Source organism: Gopherus evgoodei, chromosome 15 (assembly GCF_007399415.2).
Source record: "Gopherus evgoodei ecotype Sinaloan lineage chromosome 15, rGopEvg1_v1.p, whole genome shotgun sequence".
NCBI classification, from domain to species: Eukaryota; Metazoa; Chordata; order Testudines; family Testudinidae; genus Gopherus; species Gopherus evgoodei.
In genome coordinates, this window is record NC_044336.1 from 27,698,438 (window position 1) to 27,717,411 (window position 18,974).

At 46.2% G+C, this 18,974-nt stretch overlaps 1 protein-coding gene across 4 annotated transcripts in view; it reads right to left on the reverse strand.

Annotated features, from left to right (window-relative positions):
* Nucleotides 1–498: 498 nt before the first annotated feature.
* The window catches only part of RNF213 (ring finger protein 213), a 91,411-nt gene continuing 72,935 nt past the window's right edge, over nt 499–18,974 (reverse strand). For all 4 annotated transcript variants that reach the window (XM_030534254.1, XM_030534253.1, XM_030534256.1 and 1 more), the window contains 19 exons: nt 18,526–18,648; nt 17,261–17,371; nt 16,430–16,672; nt 15,338–15,419; nt 14,842–14,876; nt 13,896–13,990; nt 12,922–13,081; nt 11,304–11,484; nt 10,079–10,173; nt 9,059–9,310; nt 7,381–7,513; nt 6,427–6,510; nt 5,849–6,029; nt 5,499–5,700; nt 5,234–5,311; nt 4,659–4,856; nt 3,608–3,697; nt 3,334–3,512; nt 499–2,779 (listed from right to left, as the gene is read on the reverse strand). In XM_030534254.1, the coding sequence (XP_030390114.1) occupies nt 2,626–2,779; nt 3,334–3,512; nt 3,608–3,697; nt 4,659–4,856; nt 5,234–5,311; nt 5,499–5,700; nt 5,849–6,029; nt 6,427–6,510; nt 7,381–7,513; nt 9,059–9,310; nt 10,079–10,173; nt 11,304–11,484; nt 12,922–13,081; nt 13,896–13,990; nt 14,842–14,876; nt 15,338–15,419; nt 16,430–16,672; nt 17,261–17,371; nt 18,526–18,648 (2,676 nt within the window). In that variant the 3' untranslated portion in view covers nt 499–2,625. The remainder of the gene's footprint in view (nt 2,780–3,333; nt 3,513–3,607; nt 3,698–4,658; nt 4,857–5,233; nt 5,312–5,498; nt 5,701–5,848; nt 6,030–6,426; nt 6,511–7,380; nt 7,514–9,058; nt 9,311–10,078; nt 10,174–11,303; nt 11,485–12,921; nt 13,082–13,895; nt 13,991–14,841; nt 14,877–15,337; nt 15,420–16,429; nt 16,673–17,260; nt 17,372–18,525; nt 18,649–18,974) is intronic.

The following is an 18,974-nucleotide window of genomic DNA, read 5'->3' on the forward strand; positions in this document are numbered from 1 at the left end:
ACTATAAATGCTGGAGGTAAAGCAGGGTTTGGGGGGTGGAGGCTGACAGCTCCCAACTCCCCTACCCAATAATAACCTCACAACCCCAGTTAGAGAATCCCTGAACTAGGTTAAGGGAAAGGGGGGACCTACTGCAACTGAGCTTTGCAGTGAAATCACCATGGCTTTGCTGGCCCTGCAGCAGACAAGAGCCCCACTACTGGTGCTCTCGGGTCAGAAACTCACCACCTCTCCTCACTCTAGGAGGGAAGGGAAGAAAGGGAAGGAAATGACATAGGGCAAGCTTCCCTGCTCCTGTTTTACATCGACTGTGTGGAATTGAGCACAGCAATCATCCATTAACTCTGTCCAAATTTGCACTTCTGCATAATTAGCAGCTTGCAAGACAAAAGAGGCCAAGGTTGTAAATGTCAGATTCCTCATAGTACAAAAAACTGTGCACTGGGTGCTTTTCAAGACCCAGTTTCAAGCATCGCTATTGACAGCTAAGGAATCTTTAGCAGCAAATAATTCATTTATTGAAGAAACAGCCTCAAAATCCTCAGCAATAAAAGCACTGAAATAGGTGCACACTTCTACATTAGTTGTAACTGATCTGATCAAGTTTATTAAGACTAAATGAAAAATACAAAAAATAATCAAATCTTTCAAACAAAGCAACTCAATGAAGCATAAAGGGAATCATGTTAAATGTTCTTAAGTAAATTCTTACAGCTAAGGCACCTTAAAGCTAGAAACAGCAACAAAACAGTGACTAGAAAAGGTCACCTAATGCTTGCTGCTAGGAAGTTAGTTTGGGCTCTGTCCAAACTGAGACCCTGAGGTATCTTTTTATTTTCTTTTTAAAAGGCAACTTGAAAACATTAACTGTGCAGTAAGAGATGGAAATACTGCAAATATAAATGGAATCCCTACTGCTTCCAATAGGTAAACCATCATGATTAACTTTACATTTCAAATTATCCCAAATATTTGTTAAAATATTGATGCTGCAACAGATCAAATAAATGGCAGGGAACAGAGGGAGTGCAGAGCTTGTAAATTCTCTCGATAAGAGGATGAGGGGGACCCTTTCCTAGTGAGAATTCATATTCCAGTGTTTTTAGGATGCATATTTATGCACCTAGTGAAATCCAGATTTGTGGACCTGCACTATTGGATAGACCTTAATGGGATCAAATCTATCAAATGTGTGTGGTTAAAGATTCTCATTTTGAAGGTGCATCTAAAAAAAAACCAAACAAAAAAAACCCTGTTGTTTATCTGGTAAATAAGCAAAGATCTGGATTTCCTTACATTTGATCAGAAACTTGCTCCTGAGTGAAATTCTGGCTATAAAGTACAAACTTCTGGCCCAGAAGGAACTTTTCTAAATGGAAACATGGTCCTAACTACGTATGTAAATGACTCTGCTGTGATATCCGGAAAGCAGGGTGGCACTGACAGTTGCAGATAATTCCTGCTAGAGAAAGGTAACACTGAAAAGCATTAAGTCAGACACACAAGAAATGTATATGGGGAAAGCAGCACAGACCAATGACATTTACATTTCTGTTTTCCCTATTAATAGTCTGATTATGGTTGTTCAATATCAGCTAAGAAGATGACAACTAAATCCCTAATGGAGAGTCCATGCGATCCAAAATATGTGCCTGAGACACAAGAGTGAAGTGGCTCTCTCAACTCCAACGTGCACATCTGCCTGCACACACACGTGCCAGAAATAGCCTGGCAGCACCATTCTGATGCAAATGTATGGTACCTTTCGGGGGGGGGGAGGAGGAGTAGTGGAGGTAGCAATTCAGGACCACTAGGTTGTCCTGTGGTGTGGGATTTGGGCCACATTGCCTTTTAATGTTTTACTTTAAGGCAGCTACAAGAACAACTTCCATGGTGAGCTTTGAAACGTACTGTTTTTTCTTGTATGTGTTATGCAAAGAGGAAGTTAACTGACCTCTGGTAACTGATACCCCTGGACTCATGGAATGGTAGAGCAAGAATAAAGCTACAATGCTCAGAGAGCCAATATGACCCTTTAGACATAGGAAGGCAGCTTGGGTAGTATTGTAGCAGGGACGCTTATGAGACCTGGATGAGGGAGGACTACATTTGTTTTTCATCCAGCTAAAGAGGAAAAGGTTGGCAGTATGGGAGCATGTGAACTGGAACAGTGCCTACAGAAAACATGGAGAACAGAGCATGCCTCTACTGGGGTTGTCCAAGTAGCTCACAGGACACTTCGATACCCCCAACTCCACCCCGTCCAGGTCACTGAAGGATGATGGCTTTTTTATCCTTAAAGGATACATGAATTTTCACCATGCCTCCCTATGAACAGTGTTTCCATCTCTGCTTTGCCCACTCAAGAAATAGCACATATTTGTATATACATTTGTTTCCCCCTAATCCTTCTGATACATAAAATCCTTTATGCTTGTGCATCACATTTTGGTCCTGAGTCCAGTGTAGGAGAGAGGTTACTTTCAAGATCTCATTGACATGATGTGTTTGTGGCACCTTGTACAGGAAGATCGATCAGTGCAATGAGCAGGGCTTACATAGACCCTATGCTGCTCCTCCAGTGACCTCATGTAAAAAGCAGTGTTTGCAGGATCCTCTACTATATTAACTTAGTCTACGATCCCTTTTGAGGACAGCAGCAGCTTTCCAGGCAGCAATACAATGAGAGAGCAGAATCTCTTCTGGGAACATATCCTCCAGCTCTGGAAGTACGCTGCTCCCTTTCCTTTCAATGTACGAAAGAAGTGTATCCTTCAGGCTAGAAAATAAAGAGTGAAAAACACCATTAACAACATTGCAGTATGCCACATGCATCTTACACAGTATTCCCCCCTCCTCCCCCACTCTCTCTCCTATATACACTTCAGTGAGAAAGCTTAAATGGTGCAGCAGATCAGGTTTGAAATACATTGGCGACCCCCATGGAAGCTCAAGAACAGAGATGTGGGAAGTGCTGCAGGTTAGGGTGAGGTGCAGGGGCAAAGCTGTGTACGGAAAGCCAACCGAGCTGGTCTGTGCTACGCTTGGATTTGCCCAGTGCTAGCATTCCATTAAGCACTCAAACCCAGCAATTCCCACTGGAATCTGTAACATGTCGTATGGCTATGTAGGAAAGTCACATGCCCCAAAGTTTGTGTTAACATTCTTAGCACCGGCTGAAGCTTTTCACTGTTCAATCAGTTGGTGTTTTGTACTTTGTGTCCACCAAAGCAGGAAAAACTAAGGGAATTCTTTGCCCCTTTGCAATGTAAATGACAGAAATAAAAAATGAGCATGTGAAGGTAGTAGGCTCTGGGCTGAGCAGTCCATTACCTCCACAGGGGGTTAAGCTCATCTCCAACTTTGGTATGTTTCAACTTCAGGATGATCATTTCGTGCAGTTCCTGCAGGAAGGTCTCCAACCCGGCCTGAATGAGGAAGGTGTTGAGGAGCTTGGTGTTCTCTGAACTGAGTTCAGCTTTATAGGCTGTATGAACATCCACAAAGGGATCCTAGAAGGCACAGCAAGAACACGCACATGTGAGCAGTTTCCTCTGGGGAGAAGGAAAGACACTGAACCGAATGCTGAGGCCAGACACTTTCATACCCATTTGAGACGCAGCAGTTGCTCAGACTTGTGAGTAGAGAGGAGCTGCCACAGGGCTATGATGTGCTTTAGGTGACATCGGCTTAGGGCCTGAAAGAGAAACACACCAATGAAGTAGAATTGTATGGGAGGGATGCACTCAGGAATACCTTGCTGTTCACATAGTCGTCGCTGGTCTGTGTTGCAGCAGAACATGGAAAGGCTTAAAACAATTAAGACTATTCTGGTTTTTCTTGTGCACTCGAGTAAACACAGGAAGGTTGTGCAAGCAGGTGGGGTGACCCAGCAGATGTGAAACAGCAGTGATCAGCAGGAGTAAACATCAGGGCATATTACCATAAACAAAGCAAAGATTCCCCAAGCTGGAGCTCAGCCAGCCCTGTCACCCTGGGTGTGGAGGCCTGCTTTCCAAAAGGCAGTCTCCCACTTCCGTCTCTCTCCAGCAGCTCATCCCTATAGCACCTGTGCAAAGGGAGGGGAAAGTGAAGGTGGAATGCATGACTTCAGCAACTGGAGAGCAGGTAGCGCCCCTGTCTCTGTCCCAGAAACAGTCCCTTCTGGCACTATTGTGCCCATCAGTGGGAGAAGAGAAACCCCACCACCGCCCTTAAGAGATAAGGGGAGTATATTCAGTTCTGTGCCGGTGAAAGCTGGCCCTTCAGTGGAGGCTTCCCATGGTATTTGCCTTCTCTTGGTCTCTGTGCCACATCATACCCAGCACTTGCATCACCTGACTCAAGGATTCCCCTCCTTGTTCCTGAATCCTAGCAGGACACCAAGGATCTGCAAAGCAAGTGAATTTGACACATCACACTTCCTGCCCCAGCTCTGCTGTCATTGTTACAAAGCGCTACCCAACACCACAAGCTGGCTGGCTGAGACCCTCCCTCCACATGTGTGTGCAGGAAAGATGAAATCACCTTATTTGCCCTGGGGCACATGGGGTCTTTAATACCAATTTTTAAAGCTGGCTCTTGTTGGGCTTGGAGAGCAGTCTGACTGGACGTGTTTATGAGTTTGTAGACTCAGGGAATCTGCTCACTCGACTCACCTTCAGCACATGAGGGCTTGTCTGATCCCCCATCTGCAAAATAACTTCAACGTAATGGGTCAGAAGCATATCTGGGTCCTCTCCAGCCATGGCCAGGAATCCCAGCGTGATTTCAGCAACGGACAGAGCTTCACAGATGTCATTGTAGGACTGCAGTTCCCCACTGATCATGTTGATCATAGAGTTGGGGAGGGAGTTCTGTAATTGGAGGAAACACAGTGTCACCACTTAGCATTCCTCATCATTCCCTTTCATTATGCAGTGAAGACCTGCGCCGTATGGGTGCCCAACCTGCTGGAGCCCCATATAGGGCAAAGTCTCAAAGTACAGGGAGCTACAGATAAAGATGTTTACCTCCATTTCCTGAATCAGGATGTACTGAAGAGAGAACACTAGGTCTGTGTGCATTTAAGGCACAAATGGGTTAAAACATGAGGCACAGCTGAGTGTCCTCCTCATGGGTCCCTATAACCCAAGAAGTGCATGTGGGAGGAGTAAATTCTGATTTTTATCCAGTTAGAAAACGCCTTTGGTCACTTGCTTGTCCTGCTACTTCTTCCATCTCAGAGACTCACCTGATTGAGTTTGCTCTTTACGTCATTAAACAGATGCTCATAATTCCGGTCATGTCTGTACACCAGGGTGGGTATTCCCTGTCGGGAGAGAGAGAGGGAGAGATTGCACGGCTGTGAGATAAGGCCTGCAGGTTGTCGATCTTGGTGGAATGTACTTTGGTCGCCCCTGTTGTAGCACATGCCAGCTGCACAGCAGTGAAATGAACACCAACACTGGCTGAAGAGTTGTCTGCAAAAAGCTGCAACTAGCTCCCATCCTCCTTACCACTAGGGTGATGAGCGGCTTCCCCTGCAGGAACCTGCTGGTGACCTGCTGCTGGATCTTCTCCAGGTTGAACTCCTGCAGAGTCTCCCCGCCTTTCTCCACGCTGTACTGGCAATTGGACAAGATCAGAGGGATCAGGTCTCTCTCCACCTCATAACTGATCACATGCAGATCAGCCACCTCTGAAGGGCTGATGGAGTAGCTGTGGGAAAGGAGGAAGCTTCGTTATGTTACAGTCAGAGCTGCAGACCAATGAGCAGTCTTGACTCACTACTGTGGGAAGAGGAGGCTGAGGGGACAGCCGGTAACAAAGAGAACCAGCGGCGTGTCTAGCCGACACATTAACGTACCTGTTAGCTTCCGCTGAGTGTTTCTGCACTGTGTAGATGAAGTCGTTGTGCAGGCTGATGAGGTAGCTGACCAAGGCTGTGGAGCACAGGCCCACACCCCGTCTGCGTGGCAGGAGGTTCTCAAACTCGCTGTCCAGGGTCAAGTCAGCATCACAATAGCCTGTGGGAAGCTTAATTTCACCTGCAACAGGGCAGAGAAGCCTTTCACAACAGGCTCACAGCCCCAGAGGTGGAGCTTCCTTTCCCGAGCTGGGACAGGAAGCTAGTCATTTGGCAGGTTAGGATGGGGTGTACAATAGGAAGAGGGAGCCAGAGCACAGCTGTTTTTGCAGCTCATCCTAAGTATTAAGGGGTGGTGAGTAGGGGCAAGAGAGAGTATTAGAAGGGAAAACAAGTTTCCACCATTTGTCAACACCTTGATGTCTAAAGTCAGCTTTCAGGTACATCTCTCTGCATCAGTGATGGAAGGAGCTTGGATTGCCAAAGGGTAACGAGGGGCCAATCTTCCATCACCCGGTGCTGAGTGACCCCCCAGTCCTGCCATTCCAGTAATGGCAAGAGGTACACAGCACACTCACCATTGGTATCTAACGATCTTCTCAACTTGTTCCACACAGAGAGAAATATGTTCACTCTGATTTGCCACAGATTCCTCATCTCATCTGAAGAACACAAAAACCAGGAATCCTTGAAACACCCTTTCACCACACTTCTGAATCTCATAATACATAGGTTTTCCAAGTGCACTCCAGAACACTAGCTAGATGGTCAGAGGGAGTCAGCTCTCTTGGGACAGCAGCTTCTAAACAGCATGAAAGCTACATTAAATACTTTCCTAATGTTAATTTTCCCTGTAAGAAATTGCTGTAGTTACCAGAGTGTGATCCATCCTGTCCACTGGGCAATTTTTTTACTAAAATGTGATCGACGCTATGGAACCCTGCAAATCCCAGCCTCCGACACCATCACTTGAGCTTTCAGTAATTCATCCAACATAGATCTCAAGCAAACCCTCCATGTTCATGTGCTCACATTCTCTCAAAGTAGCTGATGACTCTTGGGCTACGTACACACTACAGCTAAAGTCAGTACAAGTTAGGTCACTCGGGTGTGTATAAGCCACCCCTGGCACGACAAAAGTTACAACGATGTAAGCGCCAGTGTGGACAGCGCTGTCGGCAGGAGATCTACTGCCACCCAAGGGCCTGGAGTAATTCAGTCGGCATCTGCTTAGAGCATCTGCACTAGCAGCACTACAGCTTTCTTAGAGCAGCTGTAAGCTCTGTAGCGGAGCCATAGCCTTCCACACAGCGGGGCCAGGACTGCTGAGGGGTCAGGGTGTGTCACTTTCTTTAACGGGAGTCAGAGCTCAAACCGCAGCCTTTGCTTTCAAGCTTAGGAGACGTGTCCCCTTTTACACTGAACCTCCCGGAGTGTCAAGCCCTTCACACCGTTTGCCTGATGCACTGTGTGCGCTTTTGTTAATGACAAACTGGAAATACTAAAATTGGACCATCCCATGCCAGTCTTACCTGAGTGGAATTTAGAGACAAAGTCTCTGATTGTGCGGTGTTCCACATCTGTAATATTCTGGAATCTTTTCACCAAGTCTCTCTGCAGAGCCAGGATGTCTGGTAAAAACTTAACCAGCCTCAGTTCAGCTTCCTAGAAAGTGGGAGAGGCACCAGGAATATGGTGTAGTTATCCAAAGGCAGCTCATACCGGAGGTGCTGAGACTGCTCAAAGGGTTGGACAGGCTTGCAAAGGAGACAGACTTGCAGCCTTGGTGTGTGCTTTTATTTAAACTATTTCTGAATGTTTAATGACAAAAAGCACAGTGCTTTACACATGCAAAACTCACCGAGTGTACAGTGCTCTAGACAATGCTTATGTAAATAAAAATATAGAGAATGTCTTGAATTTGAGCATCCTCCTTGCAGAGGGGCTCATGCTATTCTTTCTCCATATCAGTCTGATTTTCCTACATATACCAATGAAGCAAGTACTTGGCTTGTTTTCAGGTGCTTTGTCACTGGGGAAGTCATCACTGTGGTCAATCCCTCCAGGGCACTTGCACCAGAGTCTGTAATATCCAGGCTGCCTGTCCAGTGAAGGTCACAAAGATAGGTGGAGGAAGGGGGAAGAGTGGGAGGTTCTCTTAGGCAGTGATTCATATAGAGAGTGAAGCACATTAGTGGCAATGAGAGACCACCACCCAAACTGGACTTCCCTGCACGTATTGAGGGAGACGTATTGAGGGATTCCCATTTTACTTTAAGAAACTGCACAATCAGATTGCATTGGTTCCATGAGCAAATATTATTGTTATCAATGCAAGCTAAGAGTAATCCCATCTCGTGCTTTAGGACATTACTTTGGCCATATTTTTGAAAGCTTCTTGCTGACTCACATGCAGACATGCGAAATGAAATCAGGATACTGCCCTTTTGCCTCGTGGCTGGCACCCATGCCATCTCAAAAGACTTCTGCACAGCTGTCCTGGGAACTGCCCCCGAAGGCCACCTGCTAACTGAAACTGGTCCTGCATACAGCAATGCACCCAATAAGTGGGTCTGAACACATCACTCCACTATCCCAAATCTTGCACTGGCAATCTCGCTACTACTAACCCCTACATTGTCTTGGAACAAGCTACCAGCTGGCCTGCTTCATGCTATGCAGAGCTGTGTTCCACAGGGAAACAAAGGCTGACAGAACCCAGGTTGAGCTTAGGTGATGCAAGTAATGATCCCACAGTACCATTAACAGCTCAATTGCCCTTTCCTCTCTTCTCATATTTGCTCTCCTCACTCTTTAAAAGGGACACAACAGCTAACAAACCACAGTTTAACCTTGAACCAAAGAGAGGGTGGCTTTGGGAGGCCAATTAGCTTCTGGTCCCTTGATGGATTTCACTTCACAGACACTAACACAAACTACCTGTATGCTTTATCTGTGATTTTAGAATATCGAAGTGTTCTTGAGGCATACTGATGTACTTCAGTTTTTGACAAGTAGCTGACAGCAGTTTTCATTCTCAGATCAAAGGCATCACATTCATAAATAATTGAAAAGAAAAAGACAGACATGAAGCTGTCTGTTGGAGTTTCCCCTTTGTTAAGGATGATGTGTTAGCTGGGGACTGGATCTCTGAACCTGCAGTCACTCATCATTGCGTCCCGAGACAGATATAGATCTCGGCACACTCACCTTCTGCAGGAACTTCCAGAGGATGGGCACAATGTCCTTGCCATCCTTCTGCTGGACTACATGCCCCAGGTACTCAACTGAGATCCTCTTCCTGCAGTTCCACATCCGTGAGCAATGCATGGTGCTGTCCTTGGGTAGCTGGGACAGGAAGGTCACGGGGTCACCGTACACTATTTTCGCCACTGGGTTGGAACAGATTCTCTCATCCTCACTGATTTGTTTATTTAACTTTGTAAGAATTTTGTCCAAATCCTGCATTAAAAAGACCCAGTGTCAGAAACACAACCCCTTCCACTCACAAAACCGTTGAGGACAGAGGAAAATGGAACAGTGTTGCCATATAATTAAGTACAAGGATCTCTGGAAAGGGGGGTGGGTGTGTGGGTGGATTTATGAGGGAGAATATGCTGATGGCGGTATAAAGAGAGAATTTTGCAACAGCTTTGCCACATTTCCATGGTAGTTTAATGCCAGTTACCACAGGAGGATGTCAACACTGATGGGCTCATAGCCAGGGCATTTAACATCCATACCAGGACAGCCACTGATACTAAAAAATTATTCTCCACACTCTGCCTCAACCCCAATGATCCCTAAAGTCTTCTGTTCCTTACATACTGCACCAGGAAAGGTCAGTTGTGATTGACTCCATGCTGCTAACCGGGCCTGACAATCCCTCCCAAAGCCAAGAGATACTTCTACTTGTCTATCAGAATCCTCTACAGTCCCTTCTTGGTCCTAGATTCTATCTCTTGCCCGGGCAGAGTAAGGTGGTTGTCCCAGGGTATGATGTCAGATGTGGAAGCTGTGCCAGGGAGTGGTTAGACAGCACAGGTGAATGCTAACCTGCCTGGATTAGCAGTGCTTTTCAAAAGCATGGAGCAGAGTGGATTTATGGATTGGTGGGTCTGTACATCAGCACAGGTCTGGACTGCAGTTCAGAATTCCAAGTGGTCTTTGGGCTGCTCGAGTTCGTTTTTAGGTTAACAGTCAGATACAGAAAGTCCAGTGGGATCTCACCTTTAATTCAGGAATAATAACGGTGTTTGCGACAATTCTTTCCCATTCATTTCTGTGCTCCTTAGTGGAGAGTGCGTCATCAAAGCGAACTGGCCCTGCAACAGGGGCATATACAGTGTGTTATTTTACAACATGTCAGTGGAAAATGAACTTGGGATTCCTTGAACTCCTAAGATTTCCCCGTGGGAATATGACATCCTTGTGAGTTGCAGTCAGTGTGTGATAAGCCACTTACACTTTCAGAGGTCCTAAGATCTAGGCAGGCATCCATGTTAAATGATCTCACTGGAGAGAAAATGCACAGCCAATTGAGCACTTTAATCCCCCCTTCCCTCCCCCCTCACCTTTCAGTGCTTAAGAAACTTTAATTCCATCCCTCAATCCCATCTGAAGGGAGATAAGACATTCCACAAATATTCAAACATAAATACAGAGAAATGAAGTGACTTGTCCAACGTCACACCATGAGTTGGTGGCAGCACGAAGAATAGAACTTGAGGAATCTTGGCTCCCAGTTCAGTGCTCTAGCCACTAAGACCAAGCTCCTGCATATAAATAACCCCATAATAAAATCTGCTGCAAGACCATTGTGTCATGATTCAGACCTTCAAATTCTACTGAGAATCATCCTGAGTCATATCCTACTCTCTCTGACGGTTTCCTATTGTAGTTTAGAAGGTGGCATTACACCTGATCTGTTGAGGTTTATGTAACTGTTACATTCTTTGAGTAACTCATCAGTTTCTGTAGCTGAAAACCCTTTCCATACAGCATACCGTCAGTTATGCAATGACTCACTGGTTTGAGCATTGGCCTGCTAAACCCAGGGTTGTGAGTTCAATCCCTGAGGGGGCCATTTAGGGGTCTAGGGCAAAAAAAAAAAAAGTTGGGGATGGGTCCTGCTTTGAGCAGGGGGTTGGACTAGATACCTCCTGAGGTCCCTTCCAACCCTGATAGTCTAGGATTCTACTAAACCAGGTTAAACCCCAGTGCCCTGAGCAGTAGGAGAGCGATGATCAGTCAGATCATCTGCTTGCAGGAATAGGAAATAGGTATCACTAAAGCTCTGGATCTCCCCAATTGGCTTTGCTGCTGCCAATCTGAAATGCTTTGCCCAAGCAGGTGCTGTGCTATCAGTGGCGGAACCATACAACTGCTACACTTAAAATGACGACACTGTCCCCCTGCTGCCTTCCACATTCCGTCCGAGTGCACTTTTCCTTACACTGGTTTGGGTGCTGGTGGGGCTCCTTGAGGAGGCTGCACAGGAGGAGATGAACTACGTTGATGGTCTCATCAGCACTCTTTCCCAGAGTTTTTGTCAGCAGCTCCAGGTCCTTCTCAATGTGCTGTTGGAGGAAGCCTACTGGATCCTGCACTGGCGGCTTTAGGATTCTTCGCAAAGACTTGAACAAAAAACAAGAAGGGTGAGAAGAAGCAGTGTAAAACCCTAGTCTGATGCACGCAAACCCAGCATCTTTCAGAGGGGTGTCTGAGTGAGTCTGGATCTGTAAAAAGTGACAGAGTCCTGTGGCATCTCATAGACTAGCATAAGCTTTCGTGGATAAATACCCACTTCGTTGGAAGTGGGTATTCACGGGCATGCATCCGATGAAGTGGGTATCCCCACCCACGAAAGCTTTTGCTCCAATACGTCTGTTAGTCTATAAGGTGCCACAGGACTCTGTCGCTCTTACCAAGCCCAACATCTTTGAGTCTTATACATCTTAGAGAAGACCTACCCCTGGGACAGGACTATATGCAGGTATCTACACACACGAGGTTCAATCATTAATTCACTACAAACCTGGGGGAAGACAGCGCTGCCCTTAGATATGTTTCTGCCCCAGCTTCCATTTTAATGTGACACCGTCTGGAAAATAGACTTTAGCTTTTCTGAAGTGTCCCAACAAATCACTACAAAGTAGGATTCGTGCTTTCATCTCTCTTTGGGGAATGGACAGAACAACCCTTCTCTTTAACCCTGTTTGTGAATGAAACATACCAGACTCACTGTGCTTGGAAGATACGCTATTTTTGAAACTGGGTTTTATCACTTGTACAAATGTATTTATGCCTTCTCATAACACAAGAACTGGGGGTCACCAGCAGGTTTAACACAAAAGGAAGCATTTTTTCCACACAACACAGAGTCAACCTGTGGAACTCCTTGCCAGTGGATGTTGTGAAGGCCAAGACTAGAAAAGGGTTCAAAAAAAGAACTGAACAAGTTCCTGGAGGACAGGTCTATCACCGAATCATAGAAGATCAGGGCTGGAAGGGACCTCAGTAGGTATCTAGTCCAACCCCCTGCTCAAAGCAGGACCAATCCCCAGACAGATTTTTACTCCAGTTCCCTAAATAGCCCCCTCAAGGACTAAACTCACAGCCCTGGGTTTAGCAGGCCACTGCTCAAACCACTGAGCTATCCCTCCTCCCGCTATGAATGGCTATTAGCCAGGATGGGCAGGGACGGTGTCCTTAGCCTCTGTTTGCCACAAGCTGGGAATGGGCAACGGGATGGATCACTTGATGATTCCCTGCTCTGTTCATTCCCTCTCGGGCACCTGGCATTGGCCACTGTCGGCCGACAGGATACTGGGCTAGATGGACCTTTAGTCTGACCCAGTGTGGCCGTTCTTATGTTCTGAAATTAGAGAGGGGGCTTGAAGTTATGTGCCTGCGACAGCAGCTTGTCTTGCCAGCATGCACTGGTAACAGCACCTCTGGAAGCAACTGTGAAGAAGCTGGAGGCTTTTCGCAGCACTGACTGTATGAGGAGTCTTACCAAAATTCCACATGGGAAGTTACTCTGTTCAGACAACGTGCATGATTTCCAATACCTGCGGATCTTCTGTGGCTCCCAGCAGCATTGCCAAGTGAGTGAGCAAGCGAATCACAATGAAGACAACCGGCGACATCTCCCTCTCGGATGCTACCATTGCTTCTCTGTTTCTGGGATCCCCGAGCACGTGGCCAGTTTGAGTTCTGTCTGTGAAATTCCTGTATAAAATTATGCACAGTGAATTTTCTGTCTTGATGTGAAAAAACAAGAGAGAGAGAGGGTGAAACACAAACAGAATCTTTCCATATCTAACTGCTATTGATACCATGCTGCAATTTAAGGCTCTTGCACTGGAAAGGTGATAAGAAAAGGCTGATCACTACAGATGGGTTTCGCACTGCGATAGCCTGATTCACTTACCTCATCAGCTGGCAGCTCCCACCCCACTCCACAGGGCATCTTCCCCTAAATGTATCTTCTATGAAGAGGTACCATATAGCCACTGTTCGCTAAGGGTCAGGATTAGCCACTAGGTGCTAGGCAGGTCAGAAACCGCCACTGTTAGCGCTAATGGTCATAAAATTAACACGTCATGGCGGTAAATGCCAACCTGGCTGGGCCAGGGGCGAACCCATGAATCACAGCCTCTAAAGCGTTCTAATAGACCACATGCTCTGTGCAGGCTGGTCAGGTGTAGGATGTCAACCGAAGGTTGCCAAAGAAAATTCAGCTGATAATTCAACAGTAGTTAAGAACTGTACAGGAAAGAGGGTAACAGCGCAACTGAGGAGGACTGAAGAGGTGAAAAATCAGAATGACACTCGACTGACAAACCCCAGCTTTTAGCTGGTCACGGCAGAACTAGACCTCGACTGGCCTCTGCGATCAGGTTAAGCCCTTCGCTAGCAGCAGTTTTCAAGAGAACATTGATTCAGTTGAGACACCAGGATGGGGCACATCTGTATAGCTTCTGTGGCGAATGCAAGTGTTACATAATTCAGCACTGAAAAAGTTAAAGTAGTTAAAACGTACTGGACTCCCTGAAAGCCACGGACAGGAATGTGTTGTAAACCTCCAATCGGAGCATTGCAATCAACACACCGGCTCTGTTCCATGGGACGACCACACTGGCAAAGAGAGAAGAAGTGACACAGATTAATGAATCCCAGAGAGAGGCAAAGGCGCAACATCTCAGACCCAGAGAAATGGAGCAGATTCAGACTCTGAGCCACAGTCTTGGCTCGATTTAGTTCTAAGTCCAGGCCTCGCACAGTGAGGTACCTGTCGATGTGGGTCATTGCTTTTACATGGGTACAATTGTGAAAAGATGGTTCAGGGCAATTGCAGTTGTAGTTCTCCTCAGTACAGCAGGGGCACTTCTGGCCTCCCCAGCCATCGCATCTCTTGGGGGTATTGACCAGTGTATTTCCAGGCTGCAAAGTTCCCTAACTATACTGTGATTTTCCCAGACTGTCTAAGCCTGCCTTCTTTGCCTCTCTCCTCAGAGATAGTACACAGTGTCATTACCACAGTTATACAAGTTACCACACAGCATCTGAAGAAGTGGGGGGTTTTATCCAAGAAAGCTTATGCCCAAATAAATCTGTTAATCTTTAAGGTGCCACTGGACTTCTCATTGTTTCAATTCAATAAGGTTTGTCCAGCATATCGTCATATCTGTCAAGCAAGATGGGTTTAAGGGGGGGGGGGGGCATTTTACAGGCCTATGAAGAGAGAAGCAACTTCCCAACACTTGAATGCTACATGCAACTTGCTAACTGGAAAGCTGTCACTCACTGAAAGAGGCTGTATTACCACTTGGAGTACAGTAGCTGTTCCAACATTCCCCATGCAATGCTGTAATGATTGCTATTTAATTACATCTCAAAGTTAAATGCAAGCAAGCTGTATGAGCAAATAAAATATAGCGTAGGCAGCTTTTAACGAAATAACCCACCACCCGAGCCCAAACGCTTACCTCTCCAATAGTGCAGGGATGGCCATTTGGACATACTGTGAGACAAAGAAATCAACAGCATGGTACTGTGAGCAGGACAGAGGTGCATTTTTAAAACAAATAAAACCCACACATTCCCCTCTTTGTGTGCGCACATACACACACACACACACAACCTGAGAGCAAGAAATATACTTGCAGATCCAGATCTGGTGGAAAGTAGTAAAATTCTTGGACCACATAGGAATCGTATTAGCTGCCCACACAGAAGCCAGAGGTCATTCTGTCTCTATGTTGACTAGGTCATATAAAAAAACTAGACAGAAATCCCTGGGAGACTTTGCCACCGTATACTAACTGGGTTTTGTAAGCATGGAAAATAATATGAAATTCCTTTTAGGCACAACATATATACTAAACTCCTGCTCCACAGACACCTAGCTGAACTTTTTGGAACAGTTATTCTCAGGCAATGGCTCTTCCTATACTGCTGCCAAATCCACTCAGGGATACTTACCATACCAGCGCAGCTGCTTCATTCCCTCCCAATTCACAGCCTGAATCATCATATCTTCAGGCATTGTGGGCAGAAAAGAATTCTAGAAAACATTCACATGAATAAATACATGATTACAGCAGTGGCTCAGCAACACACCTGTTTTCAAGTTAAATTAACATAAGAGAACATTAAGGCTGTGGTAGATTGTCAATTGCTCATCAGTGCAAGGAAATCAGGAGAAAGGGAGAGGCAAAACAATGGTGATTTCTACTCAAAAGTAAGAAAACTTCATATTCACAATGTTGCTGAGGAAGCAGTAGGCTCAGCCCTAAGGAGGGAAGGGGGCATTACTCCACAAACCCTCCAGCCAATTAAGGAAGGAGGTTGACAGGCTACAGTGGGATTCCTGGCCAGGCTTCCTAGGCCAGGAAGGTAGGAGAAGCAGAATGGGGATGGTTTTAAGTCACATTGGGGTTAAAAGAAAAACAAAGGTGATGTTACTTCTCCAAGTGCCCACAAAATATAGTCCACCTGTGAGACACCACTCCCAGTAGACTGGGCAGGCGATGATGCTCTCTCAGTTTCTTGAGCTTGGCTTCCCTTTTGTACCCCGCTGAACACTGCTAGACTCCTTAAATCCTTCCTGATTAGGAGGTGGAGAAAAACTGGCACTCTCCTAAGCCCACTCACTCATGGGGCCATAACAAGCTGTTACTCAGACTAGATTGCGCAGCTCTTCATAGCATGACCCTCCCACTCCTTTCCTGCATGCTTTGGATGAACCGTGAAATAATTAATAATCCAAGAGTTAGCACTGGGTATCCCAGTTAGTGCTCAGGGAGATGAATGGGACCCCTCAGATCGATTGGTTCAGAGTCTGCACACACTGGCAGAAGTCACTGTATCGGTTAGCCTTGAAAACATGACATGAGAGTATCTCAACCTCTCAATAATAGCTAGATACTTTCTTTTTTTTTTAAATGAAACTCAGGTTCTGGAGCGTAAGAAGGCAGCATGAAAGAGGAACCAGCACTGGCATGGACTGGCTGAATCCGAGGCCTGGTTTCAGGGTTCTGCTATAGAATGCCATGGACAGACCAGGTTTCTTACCTGCATGGTGGCAGGAGAGAAGGCCAGGTTCCTCAGTGGTTTGAGGACTCGATTCTGCCCGCACAGTAAGAGGGCTGCAGTGTGAACGACTATTTCAATCAGTGCCCCGCTGGGGCTGAAGTGTTGCAGACTCACTGCCAGTGATGGGAGACTGTTTGTCACAAGAGATGCTGCAAACTGCTTCAGGGCTGGAGAATTCAGGGCTTTGGAGCTTTCGATGAACTTGTTCATAGCATCACATTGCTGAAGGTAAACATTACAAAAGGGAAAATAAAGTACCTGATTGCCAGCCAGACACAAAGGTCCAGCAGCTCTTTATACATAATCTAGTGAAGTGCGATACCCCCAGTGCCTTGAAGTAACTGACTGTCTAGTTACTGGAGTTGGTCCTTCAGTGTATGCAGACGAAGGATGGTTCAGTGACTAGGCTAGGACAATGGCCTGAGATGTGTGAGATCAGGGTTTCAATTTCCTGCTCTGCCACAGACTTTTGACACCTTGGGCAAGCCACTTAGTCTCTGTCTCCATTCCCTACCTGTAACTATGGTACTTCCCTACTGAACAAGAGTTGTTAAGACTCTGAAGTGCTCAGATACTACAGTAAATAGGGTCCGATAGAGCCCTAGGTTAGATAGGGAGCAGGTTCCCCCCCTTGGAAGACATTCGGATTTCTCTTCAGCTAATCTCTGCCCGATGCTCTCAGAACTGCATTTTGGGCAGAAGGGTAAAGGATGTTCTCTCACATCTGTGATCTAAAGCTTCTTCTTCTCAGAAGGAAACAAGTCTGTTCCCTGGCAGTCTACAAGTTGCCAATGGTGCAAGCTCTCTCACCTCCTTTCTGGGGTGGAGGCTTGTGTTCCTGCATCCATACAGAGCAGTGAGCTCCCTGAAAATAGCCAAGAGCAGGTGAACAGCTTGTGCAGACCCAGAGCTGTTACATGCCTGAAAAACAAGAGAAACTGGTTATGCAGAGGATAAGGGACTACATCTGTGCTACCTCAGCTGTCACTGCAATCTTCGCTCAGTAACAGACATGTACATTTCCCCTCAACCCTGACGTATGTCACTCTCCCATTGCCACAGAAGGTGACAGGCAAAGGAAATGGCTATTCACACATGAGAAGGCATGGCATAATAAAAGCCATGGTCCTGGCCCCGCGTTTTCTGAGAAAGTGCCCCTCTGCAGAGGGAGCAGTTTATGTTTATGTGAATTTCCACCATTCCCTGTTAGAACCTCACAAGAACCTGCTTGCAGGGAAGTCCATTGTCCTGAACACAATGTAAAAACTCACTGGGTATCTGAAACACCAGTCAAGCAGACCCTTTTTCTATCCACCACAAATATTTTCTGAACTTCCCTGGTCCAGCCAACCTGCCACTCATCTGTTGCCCCAACTAGACAGTACACACTTAACCACACTGGAAGCTATTATTAACTGTTCATATTACTGTAGCATCCACAGGCTCCAATCATAACTGGGGCCTTGGAGGTGATGCACTAACAGGAAGACACAGGTCATACCCTGAGCAGCTCACAATCAAGGAGAACAAGCAATGTATGAAGAGGTAGGGAAACAGGAGAAAATTAAAAGTATACAGTATCTGTCAGCATGTTTTACATGCACACCTACTTCACGACACGTCTAGTTATTAAGTTTTGAAATTACATAAATATCAAAAGGCAGTGAAAGGAAGCACAGCCTGCATGGAAAACCCACTTAATCCCTCAGCCAGTTGGTTGCACAGAGCGTAAGCCTGTTATTCAAGAAGTGCTTCACAGAACATTTTTAAAAGGGGAGAGAGTGGTCGGAAGGATGATGTGATTGGCAAACAGCACTGGAGACGGGACAATCATCCAAATCTTGCATACAATGGTCGAGATGCATGTCAGAGAACAAAGATCAGGCCCAGTTAAAAGCCATCAGAACAGCAAGCAAAGAAAAATCTCTGCCTCAGGCATGTGAGAGAGAGGGGAGGGAATGGCTAACAGCAAAGCATTAAGAGGTAAAACACTTGTCCTCTAAATCTCTGCAAAGGATCACCCTAAGTCCTACCTAAAGGGGAACATCTGTGCTGACCGGGGAGAAGAGTCTTACCTTCTGTGCTTCTGCAACGCCCTTCATCTTGCACTCAATCATTGCTTTTCCCACAGCATCACGCAGGACTCTGTAGTTCTCGCCACATACCAAGTACCGATCAATCTGACTAGGCTGGTCCCTCTGTAGCAACAAAGAACAAACAACCCACCCACACACAGTGTGAATACTGGGCAGACTTTAAGAACGTCACCTTACAAGTGGGAAACTGTTCCACAGAACTCTGTTGTCTGTTGGGGGATGGGATTAATTTCTATTTTAACTAAAATGCTGTGTGCAGGGAGAAGGGCTCTGACTTCCCAGCTAGGACGAGTGTTTGGTGTCGCCTCTTCCAGGCTGCCAGTCAGACAGGGAGGTTGGTTCTGCTTGGGATGTTACTGCTCTGGGAGCCAGGCTTTGACACAAGCAAAATAATGGCCTTTCTGCAGGTCAGAAGAAATTCCTCTCTA